Source organism: Columba livia, chromosome 12 (genome assembly GCF_036013475.1).
Source record: "Columba livia isolate bColLiv1 breed racing homer chromosome 12, bColLiv1.pat.W.v2, whole genome shotgun sequence".
Lineage (NCBI taxonomy): Eukaryota > Metazoa > Chordata > Aves > Columbiformes > Columbidae > Columba > Columba livia.
This window is the reverse complement of record NC_088613.1, coordinates 5,610,937-5,637,709: the sequence shown is the minus strand read 5'-3', so window position 1 is coordinate 5,637,709 and position 26,773 is coordinate 5,610,937. Positions and strand designations below refer to the sequence as shown.

The 26,773-nt window shown below is 44.7% G+C and overlaps 1 protein-coding gene and 1 long non-coding RNA gene across 8 annotated transcripts in view; one reads left to right on the top strand and one right to left on the bottom strand.

Moving 5' to 3' along the window:
- Positions 1-26,773, bottom strand: part of FGF13 (fibroblast growth factor 13) — a 308,880-nt gene that overhangs the window by 237,086 nt on the left and 45,021 nt on the right. For 2 of the 7 annotated variants that reach the window (XM_065077511.1, XM_065077516.1), the window contains exons 1-2: positions 3,648-3,798; positions 2,457-2,732 (exon numbers count right to left, since the gene is read on the bottom strand). The exons of 1 other annotated variant lie outside the window; for it this stretch is intronic. In XM_065077511.1, coding sequence (XP_064933583.1) covers positions 2,457-2,505 — 49 coding nt within the window. In that variant the 5' untranslated portion in view covers positions 2,506-2,732; positions 3,648-3,798. Of the gene's footprint in view, positions 1-2,456; positions 2,845-2,932; positions 3,085-3,647; positions 3,799-26,773 lie in introns of those variants that run through there. 4 more of the 7 variants (XM_065077518.1, XM_065077514.1, XM_065077510.1 and 1 more) reach the window with 4 other exon arrangements.
- LOC110357497 (uncharacterized) lies at positions 1,625-15,699 on the top strand. Its single transcript, XR_010475626.1, has 4 exons — positions 1,625-1,788; positions 8,666-8,876; positions 10,592-10,754; positions 14,965-15,699. It is a non-coding gene; the product is annotated as an uncharacterized LOC110357497 (long non-coding RNA).

Below are 26,773 nucleotides of genomic sequence, written 5' to 3'. Positions count from 1 at the left end.
TGGTTGTAGAAAGTCCCATTCAACATCTAGTACAAAGCAGCACCTTACATTAGGGCTGAATGTTCCCCTTCCCAAGTTTTGTAGAGAAATACAGCAAAGTCTCATCATATGCACAACCTGCAATGCATTAGAAAGCTTGAGGGGTAAGAAAGGCTGACACCAGTCTCAATAAGAAAGTACTCACATTTATTATGCAAATATAGCCCTGAGAGACCTGTATTAACAGCAGGTATTAAAATTACATTGTACATCCTAAAAAATGTGGGGTACATGAACATATTGTATAAACTACTCTTGTATGACACCTGATTACATTGTTTAAAAGAGTGGTTAACTAACTCAAAAACATACAAGCTCCTGTCAGGACTGAAGTATACCCAGTGCCAGAGTACAGCTGCTTCCTTTGCAGGAAAAGTACTATTTCACTGTTTAATAACAACCAACAACAAAATCAATCACCCTGTTTTTATTACGGCTAGACACAAATTAAACATTTCCACTAAGAGCAATAACACTCACAATCACCAAAAGAAAATTCAGGTAATTCAGAAAAAAAAAGCATTTCCTATTTTACTCTCTGACATAGGGGGCTAAAGAAGGCCATACAGCCTATGTATTAACTGGCATATACCACTGTACCTGGACCTTTTTAAAAGCATATTTCACAGACCGTAACCATCACTCACTTTTCTACAGCAGTACCAAACTACCTCGTATGTGTACCTAAAACTGTCTCTTTGTGATAATGGAGAAAGTTTTAATACAAGCTGGAGGAGTGTACCAGCATCTGCTGGAAGCAGAGTATCAGCATAAACTGTTTTTCTTGGGATTATCAGAATATACACCTTCTGGTACACTATCACTACAGGAATCAAAGCCTTGCCTAAGTCATTACTGACTCATTAACAGCAGATACAAATGCCTTTGTCCTTGTGTTTTGAAATACATGTTTCCCCCTATAAACAGGCAGTTTGAAACATGAAGTTAAAATGTCATTAAAACTTGTGACTGTAGCACGAAACAGAATATACAAGATTGATTTTAAAAAATAAGCTTTCAAGCAAGTATAGCACAAGTATGGTAGATTGTTTACGTGGAGGATTGTAACACAGTTCTAAATCATGCAAAATGATTCCTCAGAAAGGTGGGAATCTTTTGTTCTGCATCGTTTAATAAATTATTTAAAGAACATCTTAGTGAATAAGGCCACCATAAAAAAAAAAAAGCATTCAACGTCAAAGAAAATAATGTAAAGACTTAAAAAAAAAAATACTTAGAAAATATAAGGTTTTACAATGCTTCTTAATTGTGAACTTTATTTTGTTGCTGGGAGAAATAAAAAAGAAAAAAATCTTATGAAAACTAAGGTTTTGAACAAAAGACATAACATAGATCTGCAAAGGCAGAGTTAGGGGGAAAAGAATATTAAAGAAAAAGGTCTCAACAATCCAGTGTTAAACACAAACTTTCAAAATCGAGACACCAAAAAGTTTTTTAAAAATAATGAGAACTGTTTTGATTTGATCTCTCAGGCTGCTAAAGAACTAAATGACAGGAAAGCGCTCATTACGTTTTATAAAACTAGTAAATAAGGAGCAGTTTTTTCCTCTTCCCGGGAGGCCAAGAGCGCACCCTTCAATTGAGTATCCCAAGAGCACCGCACAGATGCACGTTTGAGCAGATGTACAGACCTATCTACAAATACACAGAAAAACTACTCGCTGGAGACAAACCCAGCGCACACACACCAGCTACTGATCGCACCTTCCCCTACACCCCTGAGCGCAGGTAACACCGCAGAGCGAGCGGCGGGGGATGGGGGGCCCGTCCGAGCTGGGGGCAGAGCCACCTGTGCATGCACCCCCGGAGAGGGACACCTGCATGCACCCCCGCAAGCGGGGCACCGTACCCCGCCAGGCATGCACCCCTGGAGCGGGCACCCCCTCCCCTGCATGCCTCCAGCCGCCCCTGAGGGCGAGCCGGGTCGGTGCCCAGCCCCAACGGGGGGCTGGGGGGGTCCGCATGCAACCCCCGCCCCTTCGGCACCGGCGGTGCCCCGGCTCCGCGTCTCCATGGCGATGGTTTCCCCGCTCCACCGCCCCAGCTGGGCCCGGGGCCGCCTGCAGCGCCGAGCACCCGCCCGGCCAGTGGCAGGGGAAGAAGCGAGGCCCAGCCGGCTCATCCCGGCGGAGGCTGGGGGGGGGCACTTACTTTCGGCGGTGCCGCATTGAGCCGGGCCACCCTCCCCCGTGCCGAGGTGCCGGTGCAGCGCCCCGCACGCCGGGCACAGCCGGGTGCCGACTCCCCACCTGTGCCCGGGGCGGGGGTCCCCAGAGCTACGGACTTTCCCTGGAGCGGTGTCCCCCGCCCTCCCTCCCCCCAGCCCAGTAAGGTCGGGCTGTCCGCGATCGGGCCGGGGAACATGCTGTTTATCGGAGCGGCTGCGCCTGCCTTACCCTTGGAAGCATCTTTCTCTTCTTTGGGCTTGATCACCTTCCCGCTCATAGACCCCAGCTTGGGTGGGAAAATCCCCAGGAGCGTCGCGGATTCCAGCTGGACTCAAAAGAAACCTCGGGCGGGGGGACAGCGTGCGTGTGTGGGGGGGATCCTCTACGCCGAAAAGGCAGAAATAACACCAACAGAAGCGGGGGAGAAATAAAAAAGAAGAGGAGCCGGCGAGCTGCCCGCTCCCCGGCGCGGAGCCTCGGAGTCCGGCGGCGCCGCCGCGGTGCCTGTAGAAGCAGAGCGGGCGGTGAGCGGGGGGCTCCGGCAGCCGCAGCACCGAGCCCCTGCGCCGCTCGCCGTGCCGGAGACAAAAGCGATTTTCCCTGTGCCTGCCTGGCCCCGGCCCCCTCCTTCCCCCCGCCTCCCCGGCTCTGCCTCCCCTCCCCAGGGCCAGGGAAGCGCAGCCGGTCCTGGAAGTCCCACTAACCTGGGGGAGGGGGGACTTTGGTTTTTGTGTGTTGGTGTGTTGGTTTTTGTGTTTGGCTTTTTTCTTTTTTTCTTCCTTTTCGCATCCTCCCCTAATAATAATAATAGGACGGAGCAGCAGAGCTGCAGCCGCGGATAGGAGGAGGACGCGAGTCCCCGGCACTGCAGAAGAGGCGGCAGGTTTACGCTCGCCGGCAGCAAGGAGAGCTGGAGCTAGAGCTGCCCCTCCAGCCCCTCCCTCGTCTGCGCATCCCCCTGCCCATCACCCAGCCCGAGCTCCCTTGAAGCGGTACCGAGGGGGGGCAACGCGCATCCCTGCCGCCGCCCAGCCCCGGGACGGTGTCCCAGCGCCGGGCTGGGAATAGCACAGACCCAGCCTGCCCTCCCGTTGGGGAGCCGCTCCCAACCCCCCAGTCCCACAAAGGGGAGGCTCTGGCCGCGGAGTAGTAGCTCCCAACATCGCCCAGTCCCGAGCCCGGCAGCCTGTTACTGCCGTCGTGCAGTGCGAAAGGCTGGAGAGGACACTGGGGGAGACTTGGAGGGAAAAGAGAGGCATCGGGCTCCCTTTAACTGAGGGACGGGCAGAGCCTGCGCTGTCCCGCTCCCAGCCACGCTGCTCTGCCCCGGGGTGTGAGAGAGGACTTCGGCCCCCTCTCCCATTCCCTCTTTGGGAGGAGGAAGGGACCCCCCCCAAGAGCAGCCGAAGCTCCTCTCACCTGTGCGACAAAACCTCTCTCTCTCGCCCCGTCCTCCTCAGCAGGAACGAAACTTCCTACGACAGGGGCCGCCGTCGGGGCAGGGAGCGCAGTTCGCGGCCACCCATTCTCTGCCCACCGCGGGCCACGCAGGGAGGGAGGGAGGTAGGGCGGGGGAAACCCGATGCAGCCGGCTCCCCTTGGAGCCTGGCTCTGCTCGGCAGCGCCTAAAATAAAGTCCTGGAAAGAGCCAGCCTTGAAGTGCCTGGGGGAGCCCCTCGCTGCGGCAACCGAACCCACTCATCTCCCCCTAAAGTGGCCTGTTTGGAGTGGGGGGACACTATGGACTACCTCCAAGACAGGCAGGGAAGGACGACATGCTCAGGGCACGGCCCTCCCCGTGGCCTCTGGGCTCTCCTCCTCTTATCCAGGCCCTACGACTGGAGGCGCAACTCGCCCGCAAGTGCAGTCCCCGCACTGGAGTGCTGGGGGTCTCCGAAAGAGGCAGCACCGCCGAGGTTGCGCGGCCGCTATTTTTAGCGGAGCCGAATTCCTCCCCCTTCACTCTCCCTTTTCTCCAGCCCAGCCCCGGGGACAGCTGGAGGCAGATCGGCTTACTGTGGCCAGCGGGGTCTCGGCAGTGCTCCTGCCCCAAGAGAAAGGTAGCTGAGCTGCCAGGAGACAGGACATCACCTGGGTAAACGAGGAAATAAGCCACAAGCTGGCCCACAGTGCAGGGTAAAGTGCCATTCCCACCTCACACAGGTGGCTGGAGATCGGTTATGATTACAAAAATCAGGGCTCTATAAGCTACGACTGAAGAGCCAGGATCAAAGCTGCCACTTGGAAGAATTTGTACTTATTAAATGACTTTCCCCTAAGAAATGTTCAAAGCACGAAACTGAACCACAAGTCCCTCAAGCAGAGCTTCTCCAGCCCTTCATGCATCTGTCTGCACCATGAACAACCCTTGCTCTCTTTGTGGAACTGAGAAATTGTCTTGGCAGGGTCAGCTTTGCTTCACAGAGATTCAGTAAGCTCTCTGATGATAGTGGACGTAGGATGTTCTCAAGATAAGGCTGTTACTTGAGCCTTTTCTGTGATTTTTTTTTTTTTTAACACCTCAGAAACCTGCCAGGAAGATCAAAAAGTTGGGCTTTCTCTGGGCTGTTTCTCTCCAGTCGAACCTGGACCACTGAAATCGGAGAGCTGGAAGTAGAGGAGTGGGGAAGGAGGGATTCTTCTGTTCAGCTGAGCCCATGTTGTCAGAGCTAGCCAGTGAGCCCCAGCAAGGAGATTTCAGCTGTTCGTACATCTTAGATCCTGGTTTTCTAGGGCAGTTGCAGTGAATTTGATGAGAGCTACAGACAATTCACACTTCAGGTCTGAGGTCTTTCCAGCACTAGAGCCTACTGATATATGCTGTGTGTAGTATTGACAGCAAACTTGGCTTATATTAACCATTCTCACCTCTGCCAGGAGATCTCTTAAATTTTCCAGGAATAGTTATTACACTGACCAAATGAGGCCTATGATCTCAAACTAAACATTGGAAGGAGGCAGCAGCTCAGTATGTTGCAGTTGTACCTACTGATGGGCAGAGAGCTTACCCTGTTATTTCAAAAGGATTTCATTTTCCCCCTTACCAGTTTGCAAGGCTCAGAAGTGTCAGTTAAAACACTAATAAAATACAGTGTTATGTATGCAAAATGTAACAGGATTTGCATGAAGGCTTGTTGCAGTCTGGGTACAGTTTGCACAGCCTTTACTTTTAAAGCTACCTTCATGGCTCAAGTATTCTAGTGGAGACTTAGGTCTTCAGATTCCCTCATCAGTTCTTTGCTTTGATGTGAACATCTCTGGATTTGGGGTAAAACCCTCAAGGTCTGGCTTTGCAACAAAATTTTGTTAACTTAGCCACAAATATTTAAACTTTAATCTGAGCATTAGTATCTCTGCATGTTGCTTTCCCAACTATAGAAGGGAAAAGCGTCACCTCATTGCTTTACAGCCATAATACTGGAAGCTGAAAAGCACTTGGATGCTGTTGTGACAGAACTCATACACAAGCTACATACCACAACCAGGTTTATGCAGAAACTCACCTGTATGTGGCCTTGACAGGGAATTTGTACCTCTCACTGACAGCATTCTCTGAGTTTCTGAATTAGCAACAATTTCTGCACCTCCAGATAAATCAGATACCCAGAGGAAGAAGATTTAGTGATGTTTAGTACAGACAAATCTGATGTGTCCCTTGCAAATGCTGTTTTGGTGTTCCATATCCATCTGAGTGGCTAGGAAGGGTTTAAATTCAAGACTCTCTTAGGTGAGGGAGCACGATTTAAAGTCAAGTATAGTAAATTGCTCTAATTACACACCTTTTGTGCTGCTCCCAAGATTGTGATGGAGTCATCTAAACTGAATGGCAACAAGCCAGCAAAGCAGCATCATCTATTAACAGACCCTTTTATGGTTCCTGAACTCTTGTGCCCAGAGGGACAAATGTGATTGCCTAAAGCACAGCAAGGTCTCACAAGCCCCAAGGGTGAAGTGAAACATGAGACCTTTGCAGCAGTGAGACACACACAGCGGGTCATATTTGGGCTCTCTGAATACTTGCAGCTCTCTGGAAACAGGCATGGCAGAGCTGAAGTGCTGCACAGAGCTGTGCCGCTGCTGAGGGTATTTATTCCCCCAGAGACATTGCCCAGAAGGTTCTGACTTGGCACCAGCTTGGATAAATCGGGTATCATTTACAATCTGAAATTGTAACCTGTAAGTGCCTTCATACAATGTAATTATTGCTGCTTAATGTCCAACAGTTGTACAGTTTGTCCATAAAACACATACTCGTGAATGTGCTTTCCCTGTCCTCATAAAATATCTCTAGAGACATATACCCCCTGAGCAATTCTGGAACTCATATAGATACAGTAATGGCATTGCTCCTTGGTGTAGCTTTTCCTTGGTTCTTTGGCTTATTCTCAAGTTGAAATTTACTCTTTTCTGCAGGAAGTGGTTTGTAAAAGGTCCAGATTCTGCTCTTTTGTATAGCAGCCTTTAAAGCAGTCCAAGTATAAATGAGCTTTGTCATGATGGTTCCCTGTATTTTCCCAGTTAAATCTGAAGTAAAACTCTCCCTGCATTCAGGTGAGACAGGATTAGGCCTTAAATTTAAGATTCCAGACATGATAAAGTCTCACTAATGCAATCACTTACTCCTCATTTCGAATTCTGTTTTTATATTCATATTGGCATCTAGAGGTATCTATTACATTATGATAAAATAAGTAAATGATTAAGTGGCCATGTCTGAAGTTTTGTTGCCACTGTTCTGTAATGGTGCCTATAAAATCCATCCAAATAAATCCAACATGCATCTCCTTATTGCCTGGTCTGCCACTGTTTTAATTGCAATGCTAGGACAAATTTACTACAATTCATGTGATTTAACAGAACCCACAAAGACTTAAAGCTGAAATTAATACTAAATACAGGGCCAAAGCACAGCCTATTCTCTAGCAAGCACAGCATTGTTCAGCTGGATGTTTAATTTGGTCCCCATCTTATTTTTACTATTTCTATTCCTACGCAGTCTTAAGCACTACACAGAGGATCTTTTTTGGCAGACAGCTTGCTGTGCAGAATCTTCCTCTTTTCAATTGCCAAAACCCAACTGCTATATGCAAACTGAGTTCCAGCTAATGGATAGTATGGAGATTGCAGTTTAGTTTCTCTAAATAATTCAGTCTGATAAACAGAGAAGCCCTAAGCACAAAGTGAATCTCTCACAAAGTGAATCTCTCACCTATTTACTGTGAATAATTTCAGTTAAAATTAATGGACATCAAGCATTCTGTGCTGTGACCCTGGGACTCCGAATTGCTTCTCTGGGCTGGGGAATGTGCTCAGCACCTGGGAAACAGAGCATCTCACATCGCTGTGCAATGATGCCTCTGGCTGATCAAGCTTTGTGAACTGCAAAGCAAATCCTGATCAAGGCTGCTGGATCAAGCACCACACTGATGTGAGGCCCCTAGCACTGGAGATCAAAGTCTTCCAGATTACTGAAATTCTAAAATAGATCAGTATTGAAGGTCTTTTCTCTCTGCATTTCAGTATATTTGCTAATCTAGATTGATCGCAGTTTACAAAGATACGCATTTCTGTAACAGAGTACGGTACTAATTTGGTGTCTAAAAACAAAAATAATTCTTCTTATGGCTCTAGAAAAGCCTACAGTGTAGTGGTTTAATGGACAAAGACCACGTCTCACATGCAATCTCAGAGCTTCATTCCCAGCTAACAAATCTTTTAAAAGCTCACAGCAGACCTCGCTTTTAAACCCTGGATTTACTGAAACTAATTCATCCTGAAATATACCACGAAGTTCTGAAATAAGCGAATTTTGGCAAAATGTGTTTGAAGAATGCTAGTGGTTACACAAACATCACATGGCAAATGCAATATATTTATGAGAATCAGTGACAGTATTTAACACAATCTGTGAATTATCACTTGAAGTTTTCATTTAGCAGAAATGTTTACACAGATTTTTATTAAGCCTGGAAAGCCTGAGTAAACCTACAAAAGTTGTTTTCTGTCTCAAAATCCTACCCATATTACCTCAAGTAGATGGTTGCTTGGCAGCCTGCTTTTTTGAGGTTGCCCCTCTCCTCAAATTTGGTGAAATGCAACTGTTTAAGAAATCTCATCTCCTTTGCACCATCAGCATCTGACACCAGAGCCACCATACATCCAATAACCATTTATCACCAGCACACTAAACCTGAATAACATTGGAAACAAGAAGAACACGCATTTCCAGGTACGTGAGGTGGCAATATCACAATGGGAGAATGCAAAATGGGCCTCTGAGTGCTCTCTAGCATGTTTATATAAAGACAACAGAGGCTGAAGCACTGCATGGTTTGACATATCATAGAAGCACTAGCTGCATGTTAGCCTTGGGAAGCAAAAAGACTCAGCTTCATCACCCTGAACTGATTCCTTATTTCTAATCTATGCTTTCACAGGTAAATTAAAAGATGGGAAGTTTTGTACGAAGTCTCTTCACGTTACTACTGCCAGACAGAAGCCAGTGAGAACAGCTGCAAATCAGAGACACCAACTGAGCACAGCTGCAGCTGCACCATTTACCTTCACCTCATCCAGCCGCCCTTAAGTTTGCAGAAATGTGGACATACACACAAAGTGGGTGAAGTTCAAACCTTGCAAAAATGACAGGCAGGTTTTTTTCCTCTCTGGGGGTGGCAGTGGGGAATATACTCAATTTAAATAAAGTTGTTACTTGACAGCTTTTGTGAGGCACCTGCAGACTGAACTTTTGCAGGTGGAGTGGGAAAAAGAGGGGGAAGTATTCAGTACCATAACTGAAACCAGGTCCCTTGATGTCCAAACAGATTTTTGCCCAAGGCCTCTTCTCTGAGGCTGGTGAAAGGTTTGTTACAGAAAACAAAAGGATGAAAGACTAAGGAGTGGTTCTTCTGCTATTCACAGCATAAATCAAAGGGTGAAGGCGGTCCCACACCCCTCATGAATATAATAACAAGAAGTACAAATCAAATTATGGCTACTTTTTACTGTGTAAAGTAAGAGGAAAATGTACTTCACAGTGCCCATCATCCTGTGCATCACAGCTTTCCCTTTACAACTCCTTCCGCTACTTGGTCAAGTTTTAAAACTTGACAGGTTTTGAAGTGGAACTGGAACAGAAGCTTTGATGTTTGACTCTGCTAAGATGCAGACTGGCAGCAGTGGCTGATCTCATTCCGGCCTTTGTGGAGCTGAGAGAAAACAGTATTTGAAGAAGAGGCTGGGGAGGCAAAATGTATATGATACCAAATCTGGGCCTGAAATCCAGAGGTAAACTCAGATGGACCCAAAGTCCCCGTGCAATGGGAGACCTGACATTAGAAACCTCGGGCTACCTCACTAACAGGTGGGCAAAGACTGTGATGAGCATTATATGACTGAGCCGTCCCTCAAGATCCACCAGTTTCAGACAGAGAAAGCTAATAGAGCAACAGCAGGAAAAAGAACACACAGCAATATTTGAAAGGAAATTTGCCAAGTAGAGCTCTGACACTATTTCAGGCTTGTATGTGCAATGTTATCATAGGGTAACATTTTTTGTGCCTGACTTTTTCCTTAAGCATGGTAAAACTTAATCAGCATTTGATCTTTACAAGTCTGAGAGACAGAGAGAAGAATGTAATGATTAGTTTCTCAGACCTATTTTGGGGCTCAAAGAAACCTAAAAAACCAGTTATGCTTAAAGTTCAGAGTGGATCCTTAAAGGAAAAATGGAAAGACATTAAATAAGTTCAAGAATCTCATCTTAAAAGAAAGTTCTAAGTGTTGCAAGAAGCCTACAGTGCACAAAGCAAGATATTTTCTGTTAGTATGAACATGCTCTTATGCATCAAGCAGCACTAGAATTGTAGAGCCACAAAATAAGTTGCTTTCCTCTGTCATGAATGCAGTACCTGTCTACTACTTTGTGGACCTTTCCTTCATAAAATTGTCTTCCTCTTTAAAGCTCTATGCAGCTCATCCCAGATGCTTCAATTATCTAACTTGCAGCAATTTTAAGCTGCATATGATGAAGTTTTTTAGCATTTCCTTCACTAAGACACGAGCTAGCTCCTACACTCACCTAGAATCAGGGGATGAAGCTCGCCTAATTTACACTGAGCACTTCTGCACCATTTCTCCTGTTTCCTCTGGCTACTATGGTCGTGCCATGCGGCTCCAGGGCTTCCTTCCAGGGCTTCCATTTTCAACTGAGCTGAACTTGTAGCTACTTCATAAACCTCTCACATGGCTTAATCAGATGGCAGCTGGTATTTCTCATGTGTCAACCAAGTCTTGAGCTGAATGACATACACGGTGTCATGAGTGAGCACAAGCAACAAAACTTTTCCCTTCTGTTTTTATAGATCTGCTCGAGTCCTCATGACCTGTTAAATTCCTACAGCACAAGGTGGATGGCTGCGAGAGTGGTCTAGTAGCTAGCTTGATCTTTGAGGAGAAGCAAAGCTTTAGCTCTGAAAGTCAAGTGCTGCATGACCTGGAGACTTTTTTTTACAAAGCAGACATCAGGTAAGTTGGAGGATTTGGATTTGTTCAAGGCAGAGCATGTAGTTACAGCTTTTCTCCTTCAAACTGGCACTGAGTGTAGGTCCTTGCCCTGCCAACCCAGGAGGATTCTGCCTACTCATTCTTTGTAGAAAACCAAACACACTTTAGGAGTTGTTCCCCATTAAAAAAAAAACAACCCTGTATTTGGAGGTCATGGCTCTTAGAGGGAAACAATTTTAAACTGGTTTGTGTATATTTGAAATCTCTTTCTAAACCTCCATATGAACTGTGTTGATATAATTGGTTATTTCTTTTCACTTTTGGCTCCCGCCTCATTTCAAAGCAGTAGCTAAACTGTGCATTCAGACTGGGAATGTTGCATGCAATAACTGGTATGCATCAACACCTTGCGTTTTGCGCAGCACCCGGGCTCAGTGCTGGTGACAGCTTTCAAATGTAGCCGCAACTTGATTATTTCTTGTCATGCCATTTGGCTTAAGCCTTTTCCTGAGCCATTTCTAGATACCGCCTTGGAGCACCACTAAGAAGCAGTGCTTTCAGGCTCAGCTTCCTGTTCTCCATTTCCCTCCACCAAAATTATTCCTAGGTGTATATTCTTCCTAGTTTCTGGTGATATTATGATATCTGCAGATATATTATTTATAGCCACAGGATTTGGTTTTCTGTGCCTTCAATCTGAATGCTCCTTCAGCATCTTTTAATAGCTATCACTATTTTGTATCCCCCCACTGGTTTTTTTGCCCTCTAGGGAATATGCCAGCAGGGACTGAAATCCTTCTGGATCAGGAGCAGAGACAAATGCAGCTCTGTTTGTAAACACTCCAAGGCTAAAATTAGCAGGAGTCAGAAGAAGAATCGTTTATAAACTTCAGGCTCCCTGAGCCATCTTGAGGAACGTCACACACATATCAACACATCTGCTGCTGATTTAAATAGCAGCCACATTGCCTTCCCTGTGGGGAGCAGTGCCCCCAGTGCCCGTCCCACCAGCTGACTGCTCCAAGCCCCCCTCCTTGCTTTAGATTCATTGGCCAAACATCACCACCAGAAATGATCAGGCACATTTTCAGTTGGAGGAACTATCTAAATCCTCCCTAACATGTTGCAGAAGATGGAAGAAAAACCTTGGATAGCCAAAATATTGCCCCACTAACAGGGGAGGGTTTCGGGGTCTGATTAAACATTTGGAGATCAGGGAAAACCTCACAGTATGAGCAGGTTTTAAACAACCTTGTGCTGTACAGGTTCAAGCCTGAGGGAATCACAGAATGGTTGGGGCTGGAAGTGGCCTCTGGAGATCATGTAGTCCAACCAACCTACTGAAGTAGGTTCACCCATAGCAGGTTGCACAGGATCTCATCCAGGTGGGTTTTGAATATCTCCGGAGAAAGAGACTCCACAACCTCTCTGGGCAGCCTGCTCCAGTGCTCTGGCAGCCTTAAAATAAAGAAGTTTCTTTTCATGTTTAGTTGGAACCTCCTGTGCTTCAGTTTGTGCCTGTTGCTCCTCACCCTGTCATTGGGCACCACTGAAAACAGTCTGGTCTCATACTCTTGACACCCACCCTTGAAATATTTAAGAGCATAAATAAGGTCCTCTCTCACCCTTCTCTTCTCCAGGCTGAACAGACCCAGGTGTCTCAGCAATTCCTCAGGAGAAAGGTGGTCCAGTCCCCTAACCATCTTTTTTGTTCTCCACTGGACTCTCTCAAATAATTCCTTGTCCTTCTTAAAGTGAGGAAAACTAAGCCACATTGGGTACAGTAGACAACATTGACTGGGATGGCTGACCCCTCCATAGGTCTCTCAGCAGTTACAAGCAATGGCATATAAAAATGACCTTGGCTGTGTCTGAAGGAAAACACAGTAGAGAAGCAGTGATATGTTCAAACAGTGTGTTCAATAAAATCTATGCTTCTCAGAACAGGCTGACAACGAAATGCCAAAAAATCTGAATATATCACATCAACAGTTGAACTCAAGTCTTCATAGATCCTAAAGGAGGAAATTGGCTCTTTTTGTTTTGCAAAAGCACGTGAATACAAACAACTACTCATCTAAAGCTTTTTTAAAAGGCATAGCCAAAAAAGAAGACGCCATGGCTTTGCTATCTGTTGGATTCATAAGACTAAATGAGATTAAAAATATATACAAAATAAGTAGGTGGTATATTCTAAAAAGAAACAAACAAAAAATAGTGTTACAGCCAAATAAAGCAAACATCTTTAGAAAGTGCCAGAGGCCACAACAATACTATTTGGAGTTTTATTCAGTGTTTGAGAATATAGCCAGTTTTTTTGAAAGTGAAAAATTCATGCCCATAAACCTAAAGTTATAGAAGGAACTTAACAGCTCAGATTTTATTTAAGAGAGAAGAACAACTGAACTGGAAAGTGTAACTCCTCCCTGCTTTTTGTTACCAGCTCAACATGGGAAAAACTAAAATCTTTATCTCCACCAAAGAAATGGAGAGAATAATTCAGCAAGAGGGGATTGCACCCAATTCCCAGGCTGGAAGATCTTGTTGAGCTTATTCTATACAACTAACACAATTGATAGCACTGCTGGGATTTTCTTGGGGGGGGGGGGGGGGGGGGGGGGGGGAAGAAAATATTAAACTAGATGTTTGTAATGAGCAATCAGGGTATTTGGGACACGCAGCTTTTTCAAATACAGCTGCTTACCACACCCAAGCCTACTGCCCGCTCAGTGCTTTGCTCTTCCAGACATCCCTGAGCGCAGGGCAGCTGCTCCAAGGGAAGGAGCTTTGCACAGTCCTGTCTATAAGGGTTTGCACACAAAGCGTTGCCTCTGACACTTAGGCCCTCTGTGCACCCCACTTTTACAGCACTTTCTCTGCAGCAGACCCCTGTAAGACTATCTGAGAGGCCATCGCTAACAGGGCAGCAGGCCCTCTCCTCCTGGGACACCCCAGTCGATTGCTGCTTCTCAAGGTGCTGCTGTCATTTGCCATAGCTCCTCTGCACAGCCTCATGCTGTCAGATACTCTCAATTTAAAAAGAGATTTTTACGTTTTTTTTTCCCCCAATTCTTGTCTAACCCTAGACATTATGGGCTTGTTCCAGTCTCAACCAATTGATGTGAAACATGAAGGACTAGGGCATGCTCTGCTTCAACTCCCTCCCACAGGCAACACAGCAGGAGAAACCACCACTGTGTGATGAGAGGCTGCACGGGCAGGCATCTGGTGGCAGAACTCATCCCTCCCGCAAAGCCACCGCCAGCAGCAGAGGTGCGATTGGGACTGAACTGCCTCAGCTACAATCCTCGAGTGACTCAAAGCCTCTGTTGACACTCTCATCCAAGTTGGTGACAAAGCATGCTGCGACCCCTTGGGCAGGGACACGTTGGGCAGTGGAACACGGGGAGGCTGATGTGCCCAAGACTGCCCCAAACTAATGTGACAATAGCCCAGCACACACCAGCCCACCAAAAGCCACAGATCCCACCAGACTTAGCGTGAACCCAGGGCTGCTATATTTGGAAAGGAACTGCAACCCCTTAAAAGAAGCAATAAGAGTCAAAGTACGTGACTTGAGGCACTTTCAAAAGAGCCATATCCTTTCCATTTGAAGTGTGGTGCTTGTCAATGTTTCCATTTCTCTGCCCTTGGCAGAACACGCACATACACTATGTCATGTCCACAAAATACTTGGCTGAAATTTATATCCCCAAAATCCTTACCATATGCAAAATATCCCATCCATTTAAATAGGAGGATTATAGGAGTAGGAGGAAGCTTAGCACAAACAATAGCTGTGATCAAACCCAGCACGCACAAGTGATTTGTGGGAAGTGCAAGACATATCAAAGATGGCAGGTGCTGCTCTTGCTTGCAAGCTATTTATACTTGTGGAGTCACTTTATAAACACTTCTTACTTTAGTAGGCTAGTAGTATTCTTTTTCAAAGGGAGAGGAGAGGTGTAGAGTATGACTGCACAGGCCAAGTCTGTCATTTTCAAGATAACCGAATTAAGTATTGCACAAAAATCCCGCTGAAATACACAAAGAAGAGTAGCCTGATATAACTAGCTTCAAAGCAGGGAATCACAACAAAACAGGAGATATGTAACAGGGGAAAAAAGACACAAAAGAAGCAGAGGGGAAGCAAATAAAACATTTTCCTCTTAGAAAGTACTAATCTTAAAGATCCAGGCTCTGATGGGATTTTATCTATTTTTTTTTTTAGAAAAAAAACCAAAGGAATCACTGTCTCGCACAGGAAGTAAATATACTTGGTAAACAGGACTTGGTTGCTTACTTCTGAGGTCTGAGAGCATGATGAGCATGACTTCTCACCTTAGAGATGCGTTGGCAGGGGGTTGGCCCCAAGGAGGGACCTGTTGGGCCTCGGAGGGAGCCAGGAGTGTTCCCTAGACAAGCACCAGCCATGGGGCACAGTCCAGTGCTGGGGTAGCAGCAGTCCAGCGTGGACACCTTTCCCTCAAACCATCACTTGGATCCAGTCGCAGGATGAAGGCTTCTGAATTCAACCAGAAAGAAGAGCTGGAAACCACAGAGCATAGACCACCTGGGGACATCACCAGAATTGGTCACAGCATTTCTCAGATGGCGTGAGATGTTGTAAAACCCAGGATTAATCCCTCACAGCCTCTCCTTGGGCTCTGGGAGAAAGAGAGATGTCACCACAAGCTGAACCCTGCATCCACACTCAGCATCTGTGCTGTGAAAACATCTGTGCTGCAATTCAGATGCCCTTTCAGTGATAACACCCCCAGTGCTGTCATCCTCACTTGTGTGTGTCTGGCAATAATTGTTTAAGAAACCGCTATTTCTGACTCACGATTCCAGTTGTGAGTGCCTGTACAATGAAAAGGTTAGTGTCTATATTATTTACATGTCAGCACAGGTCAGAGGCACTTACAAAGGTTAAGAAAAAACAAATAAAGAAGAGTGTGACCTATTCTTTGTGCTCTTGATCTTAAGACTTTTAGACTGGCATGTCTCCATTTAAATGGACAAGAATTTCTGTGCTTACACTGGAAAATTCACTAAAAGTCATTCTCCTTGTGTTTTGCTATAATAACCATGTCGTTTTCAATTGCTCCTCAGACACAGCTCTTGTAGGCACGAATTGCATCATTACCAATTATTTTTCTCAAAGTACCAAGTATCACTGTCACTGTGTCATAACTAAGGCAGTAATACAAGTCTCAGGAGTGATTTTGGAAAAAAAAACCCCGAACAACTAATTAGCAAGCATCTTCTTTAAAGCAAACTACCACAAGTCATTAATCATAAAAGTTTCTAATTTTGGAAATGAGTTAACTGAACTTTAATGAGACAAACAGCTTTTAAAAGCTGCTACCACAAGACTATGTGCATTAAACTGGAGAGTGCAGCAAAATGACTGATTCCATTACTGATTCCAGGAAACACTCCACAGGTTTGAGGAATCTACAAAATCTCCAAATTCCTTTCAAAAATTCTACTTATTTATCGTACATGGTATTCCAGGAAGTCTGCGGTACACTTGCACATCAATAAGAAGTTGGAGGGAGAGGAAGGGACTGGGAGGGGTCACAGAGGAGCTGGCAATGACCATGGCATGCCCCTTGCAGTAGCTGGGCTCCTAAGGTCTCTTCCAGACCAACGTTTCTGTGGTTGATAGCCTCAGGACATCAACATGGATACATGCATTTAAATCCAACATAAATGGGGGAGAAACAAGTAGTTTCTGCTGGGGAACTGCTCCTTCCCATGTATAATGTTAGATCAGAGTTCTCGTGCTTTCAGTGCAGGAAAAATTGTAGACACCGTTAAATGAAGACACTCAGTAAATAAGAACAAATACTAGCATTAAGAATGTGTTAATCACTGTGGGAAACAGTCAGAGAGGAAGCTTGATATTATTGCCACATTCGGCCTGAGTGGAAAGTCTCTCTGAATGGGATGAAAGGTTTCCTGAGGAGTATTCAGCTAAAACCTTGTTGCAAATGAAACACACTGTCCTGGAACAATCCTAATTTCAAAACTACACCCTGCTGACCTTTGTGCAAAATGATGTTCATAGGCAAGCGACTTACTGTTGTCTTCTCATGACAAAAGCTAAAGAGATTGTTGTGTCAGGCACAGACTGGATGCTGCTATTATCAAATGACAGCATCATCCTGCCGAGGCAGGAGCACCGTCATGCAGAGAGCTGCTAAAGTGGTGTGAACATACGCAAAGCACACTCTGCAGGCATCTAACTCCCTCATCTACAGCATGGAGAAGATCCTGCCTGAGGTACTCAGATCACCTCCTTTCTCCTGAGAAGCATCTTTCTCTTCGTTCCCCAAAACCGTGAGTTTATGCAAGGATGTGCTGCTAGCCTGTCATCAGTCGAAATTTCCTACACGGCCACAGGTCACAGCATTGTCTTTATAGGGAAAAGTCAGGGGGCCACAAGGCCTGAACTGGTTGGAAAGGAGATTTGGTTTGTGCCTGAGGAAGCCCTTGACTCCAGGCAGAGGGGTGAGGATGTGTTATACACCATCCTACCCAACCAGCAGCAGTTTTCTGCCCCTTGTCTGTTTTCCTGCTAGACCTCGGGCTGGTAACAGAGCCAGAGGCCAAACACAAACCACCTACCTCCTTCTACAGCAGAGATCTCTGGCTCAGCACCAATGTTAGGTCCTCAGGAAAAGTTCTCTCCGCAGAAATGAAGCAGTGTGTGTGGGGGGGTGCAGATGCTCCAAGCAGCCTCCCCAGGGCTGGAGAGCAGCTCTGCCGGCTGCTGTGTGCCTGCATGTCACATTGCCACCTAGTGACCCAGCAGCCTGCTGGCTTGGGGCAATAGTTTTGCTGTCATAAGAATAAAATCACCTATAAGTATATAACAAATATAATAAAACTGCATAGACAGGCTCTGGCTCTCTGCTCACACAGAGCAGCCCTCCCATGAAAGCTGTGGTCACTACCTCCCCACAGTTTTCCCCTCTGCTGTCCAGGCACCACAAAGTCACAGAGTTTTAAACAAAAACCTTGAGCTGTTAATGTACCAATTACTAATCACAGTGGTCACTGTTAAAGCAACAAGCCAAACACATCTGTAGTGCGCACAGGAGAGACAGGTGCTGTATTCTGCAGGCAAACGTGCACCACTGAATGCTGTCCTTGCAAAGTGGATTTAAATCAACACTACAAGTAACTTTAAGTCATTGAATTTACACAAGTTTCACTATAAGCAGTTTAAGAATATTTTTTGCTGTGTTAAACGGTACAACATACTGTCATATTTGGTTTTCCATTAAAAGATAATTAAAACAAACAGCAGCAGCCAATAACTTGAAAAAAGGGGGATTGAATCAACTGAAAAATTCCCTTCCGTGAGCAAAAATGTTAGATACACCTGTATTTACTGACATCTAGTGTGGCAAGATAACCTTTCTTGAGAAACAATTCAGCTTCTATTCCTGACATCGAAGCAATGCTATGAGAACTATTTCCATTAAGAACACCTAGAAGAGCTACGTCTTCCTGAAGATGGGATAAACTTAAAGCTTTTCACTAATGACTTCTGATTCATTTCCTCAACATCTCCGGTAATGAAGTACTGTTGCATTCACTTCCATGAGTGGAGTATCTACTCCATCTTCTGAGCTGTGCCCAATACACTGATTCATTTTTCCCTTTCCTGACTTAGCTAGAATTTAAAAATGCCATTACACCATCTGGGTGGCATTTGTTCCCAGGAAAAACAGGTTATTATTAACAGAAATATTTGCTCTCCAAACTCACTGTTTCAACTGTGATGCTAGGAATTCGGGAAGGTCAGAAAGGACATTGAGCCAGCATCCACCAGCAAGAAATTAGGGTTGGAAAGAGCCAAAAAGTCACGTGGACAAATATAAGAAAGTGTTGTGCAACCCAGTCTTTTTTCCTGGAGGTGTCCAGGAAGCAACATAAAGCACATCAAGAAAGCATTTGATGGCTTTTTCTACAGTTCTTTGTTATCCAACACTACTGAAGTAGTTTTCTATGGTAAATGGGGCTCTCACCTGTGTGAAGGGCAGTTCCCACTTAAACAGCCAATGTGCTTCACACACTCCAGAGAGCCAAAACATGTTCCATGAACCCTGTGAAGCAGCACAACCCCGAGAACCAAGAACCCTGCGGTAGTGCCATTACCCACAGAGGAGAGGCTGATGCCTATTACTTCCCCCCAAAACTATCATTGCTTCCAAATGCTGTCAGAACATTGCTGCTTGGTTGTACAGTCATGAAAAATCATGTCAATTCCCCTGCTTCACCAGGCACACTGAACCCAGCTTGCTACAGTATGTGGCCTTTGGTCAAACTCCGATGCATTCATAATTAATGTGTAATGCTTTAAATGCACACTTTTTAAAAAAATCACTTTCCATACCTGACCATACAGCCTTATTTTACATGGTGTGGCTACTTAGCTTGGTCTCACCTTAAGCAGGAACAGAGAAAAGGGCTTCCCAGCTTTATAGAAAAAGAAGATACATTTTTAAACCATTTTAAAATGCCTTAGAAAATGACTTAATGGTATTCATGATTGCAGGACTCTAATATCACTTCTTATTAACTCAACATAACCTGGTGATGACACTTCAGAACATTGCTCACAGCTAATTACAAGATCCTTATTTCTACCAGATAGCGCAGCTCAGCCTTGGGGAGCAGGAGGGCTCTCTGGCATCTGAGCTTCTCCATCCATCCATCGGCTTTTGAACACGGTCTATTGAAAGAAGTCGGTGTTTGTCCCTTGAGGAATCATAGCACTTGCTGATACGTAAACCTTGAATCCTCACTGATCTAACGATAAGCGCTGAGGTTGTTTACAAACACTGTGCTGTACTTCAGAAATTAAACCCTTACCTTTTGCAATTAGGATTTCATGACTTGTTGCCAAATGCTGCTGCATCCCAAAGGGCTGTAATCCCTCAGCACAGAGAAACGGCTTCCTCCACCACGTCTTAGGAAAACGGGGATGCAGCCCTCCTGCCCACTGAGCCTCCACAGCCACATCAAATTAGCGAATGTAATTTTTCATATTCATATTCCATTACTTGGTTCAATCAATATTTTGCTGGCTTCCCAGCCTGCATGGGAGCACTTCTGGGGCTACTTCGTCCCTGTGTTGTGGTTTCTGGAAAGAGGTGCCACTACATTTGAAATGTAAATGGCTATTTCTCTGCTTGGGAGTGCAAGATTCAGGCTTGCTCTGTGTCGGGTAAAGTGGAGGCCATAAATGTCCTCACCAGGCTGACATTCATTTTAATTACATAATGGCCTCTGATGCTGAACGTCAGCTTCTGGAGAGCTGTTATCTTCATAACACATTTGTCATGCAGTATCAAAACCCTGCAGTATTTGCACAGCTGTTCCTATCACTCACATACCTGTGCGTGAAAGAGTCGAGCTGGTTCATCTCCCACCAACTACAATTATAGGTCCAATTCTCCTGATACATTGGAGGAGAGGACAGTATTACAGTGGTTAATACTACTTATTGATTGTTTTAATGGTTTTTCACCCAAAATAGATGTCTTCATTCTAGACTGCAGCCTTGCTATGTGCTCTCATATAAACACAATGAAAAAAATCATAAACACAATGAAAAAACACATCCAAAAATTTTAGTATTTTATAATTTCCCCATTTTCCTCTTTTCTTCAGTATTCTCTCTCTTACACTGTTAACTACATTCTTGAAAAAGCAGAGCTGGACCTGCGCTGGGTCTGAATCATACTAGGCTTTCAATTAAAAAAAAAGAAAGATGACACGTCACCTAACGCCATTCAAGAAGAGCACAGCGCAGGTGCTCATGAGGCCCTGAACAGATCAGAAGAGCACTGTCTGCATTCCCGGACGTCACAAGCATTCAGGCCTGAGGTCTGGCCCATCTCATCATCTGCCCTATGTTCTATTAATGATGCCTTTGTCACTATAGATTAAATAGCAACAGATCAACTCTTATAAAAGCCTCTTGTTTTATTCCCTTTGCCCCTTCCTGTCTTCCACCAGCAACACATTAAGCAGTTGCAAATGCTGACTTGTGTTTGCTGGGCAGCAGATCTGGGGTGCTGAGGATGCTCTCTGGAGACAGGGGAAGGCTCATGCCTGTGGAGCACAAAAGTCCCTGGGAAACATGTGGCATTTGGCAGCTGCATAGTGCTGAGTGCTCTTTGTTATCTGTTTTTCAAGGGCTGGGTTGTATGAAGTATTAATTATCATTCTGCGAGTTCCCAAACGCTTTTTCGACCACAAATCGAGCTGAAGATACAAAATCTGTTGCAGAATGATGCAGCAAAGTTGCTATTCAATAACAAAGGGAGCAAAGGTCTTCTTCTGTCCAAAGAATGACTGTTTCCTTTGATTAGCCCCATTATGTTGAGCTGCAGAGAGACAAAATGCATCATTTATACAAATTTGGTTGGTGAGGCTTAGTGACAGGAGCCAGAGTCCTCTCAGCACAGGACACACTGGGTCTGTGTAACCCTGAGGGTGTGAACACCTCTCTAGTATGAGATGCTCATAACATTCATTCACCAGCTCCTGCTGTCTGCAGGAACATCCCAATTACACCCATCAGGGGAAGATCATCCTCACACAGAGGGAAAGGTGATGAGGTGGGTGCTCCTGCACTGACTGTGGGAGAGGGGGAAGGAGACACCTGTGCTCTCTCCTCCATCTGATATGTTGGAGCTCAGCAGCCACAATTAGCACTAGATGGGGGTTCTTAATGGGTTAACTACCTGTCACACACACTAGACCTGACTTTCAGGTACCCTAATCACAAAGATGAAAGGGTTTTTTTGTCCATCTGTGTCTGAGGGAGTTTTGCATCCATTAGCAATTATGATAATGGATCTATTTCCAGAGAATTAATTGCTCTTTTGCCCAAGTTCTAGACAAGTTTGCTGTAAAAATTAATTACTTGGCTTATACAATATGCTTAACAGTCAAGTAATAAGCTAATTTTCAGAGAATTCGTGGAAGGTCCCCAGTCTCCCATCTTCTCAGAACGGTTTCTGAATACACAGGGAAAAAGCCAGTTGTCTTCTTGCAATTCCTTTCCCATGGTATTTGACAACCTCAAAACACCTAACATGGCACTTGACAGCTCAGGACCAAGTAAACAGCCCAGAAAAACACAGAGGTATTAAAATAAACTGCATCTGCAAAAGAGCCCTCCCAAATGAGCAATTCCTTATCCCAAAACCCCTGCCGTTTTCATGACTGGCAGGATGCCTTATGTCTGAAAATGGATGAGACCAATGCCAACGAACAGTGAAGAATCAGAACGAACAAAACGCACTGATCTCCCTTCTCAATTCACATCTTCTTCCTGGCAGGGCTTCACGATTTACACCAGTGGGATGGACCAACAGGGAAGAAAAACAGAGCTTTATTGTCAGAAAGATCACCCAACACTAAAAATCTTCAGCGTTAGGTCCCTTTCTGGTTCAGAAACTTGATTCTGCATTTCCCCACATCCCAGACAGTTACTCCATTCATCACAGTGGTGGCTGATCCAGGACAAACAAGCATAGATATCTCTGTTCTTTGTTGTCTAAAATTACTCAAGCTCTCATTACCATCTCTTCTGCGGGAATCTCTGCTTTCTGCCTAGCTATCTGGTTTTGTGAAACCTGGAGAAAAACAATATTTTGCAATCTCTGCTCTTTTACTCCAATTTTGTTGGAGCTGATTAACGAGTTCAACAGAGAAGGACAGCAGGATCACAACAGGACTTTTTTCCTTAGTAAAGCAGACAGAAAATTTGCATGGTGTGTTTGCAAGCAACCTAATTACCTCTCCTGAACAAGCTACCACCCATCAGGTGGACTCACAGTAATCAATGCCATGTGGTCCTCTCACCTGTCTCAAAAGCAGAATGAAACTGTTTTACTTGCACAAAGCCATTGTTTTTGACCATGATCTGATTCCTTTTGTCAAATGCCCCCAATAAACAAAGTTAAATGCTTTCTATGCATGCATGAACACAAGATAGTTAATCTACTTAGGTTCATAAAACGATCAGCCCCACACTTAAAAAAAAACCCAGGGAAGTTTGGCTATTTTTCTTGGAGTTTATTCCAGCTATTTGCAGTTCCTGTTTCTTTCAGTAGCTTAGATATTAGGAGTTATTTTTGTAGCACTTTGCACAAAAAAAAACACCCATACAAACAGATGCAAAGGGATTGTACTTGAATAACAGAGATGACCTGATGTATAGACATAAATGAAAGGAGACAAGCCTGCAGAGGTCAGGAAGGGTGGGTGCTAAAGCAGGAGAACATGGTCAGCAAGGACAGCAGCCTCCTGGGGCAGCTGCCCTCAGCAGACCTTCTCAGAGCTCATACAGTGCTTTGGATGTTTTGTTCCTATTCATTTAATGAGAACTGAGCATCTAAATAGCAGAGTTGGAAATCTCAGTCTAGTTACTACGCTGATGCAGAAGCCACCTTCAGAACTCTTGCCCAAATCAGAGAAACTCCTCCAGCTCAGGAGGAAGTCCGATGTTCAGTTCCCATGGGTATCAACAGGAATAGCATTAAGCTACTGTTAAATGTGTCTGGGGGAAAAAGAAACAAAACAAACCCAAAAGAAACCAAACCCACCAACAAACCTAAAGGAAAAAAGAAAAAAGCAAAGGACAAACAAAAAAACAACAAAACCCCAACAAACAACAACAACAATCAAATCAGAAAAACAGCACACTCCTGATTGTAGAGACTACTATTTTCAACACAAACCCCTCCTTTGTTTTTTTGCTAGTGTGTTTCATGACTTCTTTGGTCTATACAGGTGCTTTTTAGCAACAAGACCACCCTCCACAAATCAGCAACCCATCTAAATGTTAATAAAACTTCTCTTTAGGAAATTAATTTGTTTAAAAAGTACAGAAGAGTCCTGCCTCAGTTATTTTCTTAACCTTCTCTGTGCCCTTGAGCATACACAGTTTATACAAGGAAACAACATTTTTAATTTCTTGTGGACATATGTTATACAACCTCGCAGAAGAACGCTGGAAATGATCATCTATGAAGAGCATGGGGTTTCCATCTGGCACCGTTTTGATTCTAGACTGACAAAAATATCTAGCAGAACTGCACAGAAAATGCTGAGATCGCTAATGGCCCAAATGGTATCTTCTGGGTGGGAAGAAAGGGAATAAAGATAGTAAAAAACAAGCCATCTGCAAATAGACATTTCAAGTAGAAAAAAAAAGAGGTTTGTGGGTTTTTTTCTGTGGTGCTATAAATATACTGATTCCTGCTGCAGGGAGCCACACAAATGTTTTCTTCAAGTTTTATTCACAGGAGGTGAGGAAATCACAAATGCCAAAGGAAGGCAGGTCAGATTTAAAAGCAAAAACATGTTGGTTTGGTCCCAGAAAATTCAGTAGCAAAGAATCCTGTTAGAAACCTTCAGTTCTGCTTTGTCTTGTGCTAAATACAAGCTGAAATTTGTATCCATTTGATACCAAACATAAACAGTGTCAGTTTAATGGAGAATTAACAAAAATGAAGTAGGGAAAGAGTTGTGCCATGGTCTTAGTACACAAATATAACTGCTCCAACTAGATCCTGCGTCTGGAAAAATTGAAAACAAACAAATAGTAAACCTTGCAGGTGGACGTTTCACACCATTGTGATTCAAACCAGAGATGGGATTTTGGAAAAGCTTCCGCAGCACTCCCCTCCCCTCCCTCTCCCCTCCAGCCAGCTGCACTTTTATATACTTGGAATTTGATGTAATGGGCTAAATTTCTCTCATAACAAAAAAAGAAGAATAACTTCTTGCAGTGAAAGTGAGTGTACAGGCTGCACCATCAAAAGTTACAGACTTCCAAACACCAGTTAGACTTGGCAAGACCTTTTACTGTAACCCAAGATATTTATTTCCGAGGAAACTCTCAGATTTATTTAATAGTGGGGCTTTAAAAGGAAAAATGATCCATTTTTCTGGGACTCCAGAAAGCCTGTTATGGTTTATTACATCCATTCTGCATCTGACTGGAGCAATGAGATGTTTTGTATCATTTCAAGTGGTTGTTATTAAATGAAGACCACAGACAGCATTTGTAGATATTGCACAAGTTATGACTAACGGGGAAATATGAGAAGAGACTCTCTCCAGACAAAAAACATAAGGCAAAGCAAACCTATAGCACGATGTGGTGACAGCACAGACTGTACCTCTCCTCAATAGTGGCTCCACTGGTGTTAAAATGAGGAGTGTGCAATCTTTTCATCACCCTGACACCTCCAGCAGCCTCTGCTGTACAGTGCAGAGAAAGGAGGGAGATCTCTACCTTCTCTTGCTCTTCGCTGCTGAAATGCTGCATGGTCCCAGGGACAGGGACCTCTAATTCAGGGGTGGCTCTTGCATCTGCATCCTGTGGACCATTTGTCCCATCTACTTCTCAAGCAGGAGTCAAACCTGAGCACATCCATAGTTCCTTTGATGCAAGCATCCTCTTCCCCTCCTTTTGACTTAGCCATTAATTTTGTCTGCAACATCTCTCCTGCTTGCCTTCCAGAGGCATTTGTCCTCTCTCCTTGTTTGCACACCCCATGTGCCTAGAGGAGAAAAGGCTCCAAGGAGACCTTATTTCAGGTCCTTCAATACTAAAAAGGAGCCTATATAAAAGACATGGACAGACTTTCTAGCAGCATCTATTGCAATAGGACAAGGGATGATGGTTTTAAACTAAAAGATGGGAGATTCAAACAGAACATGAGGAAGAAATCTTTTACACTGAGGATGGTGAAACACTGACCCAGGTTGCCCAGAGAGGCAGCGGATGCCTCATCCCTGGAGACATCTCAGGCCAGGCTGGACCAGGCTCTGAGCAACCTGAGCTAGATGAAGGTGTCCCTGCTCATGGCAGGGCTTGGACTAGATGAGCTTTGAAGGTCCCTTCCAACCCAAACTGTTCTATGATTCTATTCCAACCTGGTGAGGGTACCGAGGTGATGGCACCCACACTCCCGCATGGCATCTGGGCTGGACCATCCCCACCAGCTCTGCTCCAGTTCCTGTGCAGCCACCTGGGCTTTGTGCACAAACCATCGCAGAGTCTGCACCCTACAGGTGTTTGAATCTCTTTGGTTCTCTGCTCGCCAAAACGTACAAGCAATTTTCGGTGAAAGTACTGAACAAACCAAGACCTTTGAGCTTGTGTTTACCTACCAAGGCTGCCCATCATAGTCTAGCCCTCTCCATATCCCCAGACAGACCTTCCTACACTCTTGAAGTACACATATTTTTGGTTTTGGAGAATATGAAACATACTTTGCAAGCCAAATTACTGCCAGAACAAATCCCTTTAGCATCCTTCAGCAGTGTTTCTAGGAATGGCACAGAAAAGTGTTTGCGGGGCTCTTTATTGATGCTGTTTCTGTCACAAGCCCTCCCAGGACCTTTGGCCACATCGCTGTCTTATCACAGCTGGGAAGCGGGTCAGTATCTCACCAGCACAGAAGGCAAAACATGTTGAGAGTGTTGAATGGAAAACAGCTTCATAACTTCCCAGCACACTTCTTCAAGACTTAGCTGCTCTGGCTCGGACTACGTATTTTACAGCCTGCAGGTTTTACTTCAAAACATCCAGAAAAAGGCAGACCAGCTCTAAATAATATGTTTGAAGGAAATATTCAGCTGTTAAATGCCTCTGCTGTCTAAATCTCTGCAAAGAAGGATGCAAATTTCTGAGTCCAGGCAGTTTCCAAACAAATCTGATTTCCACCTAGTAGTGTTACTGCTGAGTGCTAAGAAATATTTTTCTCTCTGAACCATGGTAAATTCTATCCAGAGGAAAATTTTCTCTCAAAATAAACTCTTTATTTTGTTTCATGAACAGGCCCTGCATCCCTACCTTTCAGCCAACTAGAAGCTCCTGTACATAGAGAAATACAGGAAAAAATATGTAAAACAGGCATGGCAATCAAGGCAATGTAGACTTACTCACTGTGACACAAAAAAATCTCTATCCCAGCAGAACAGCACTAGAG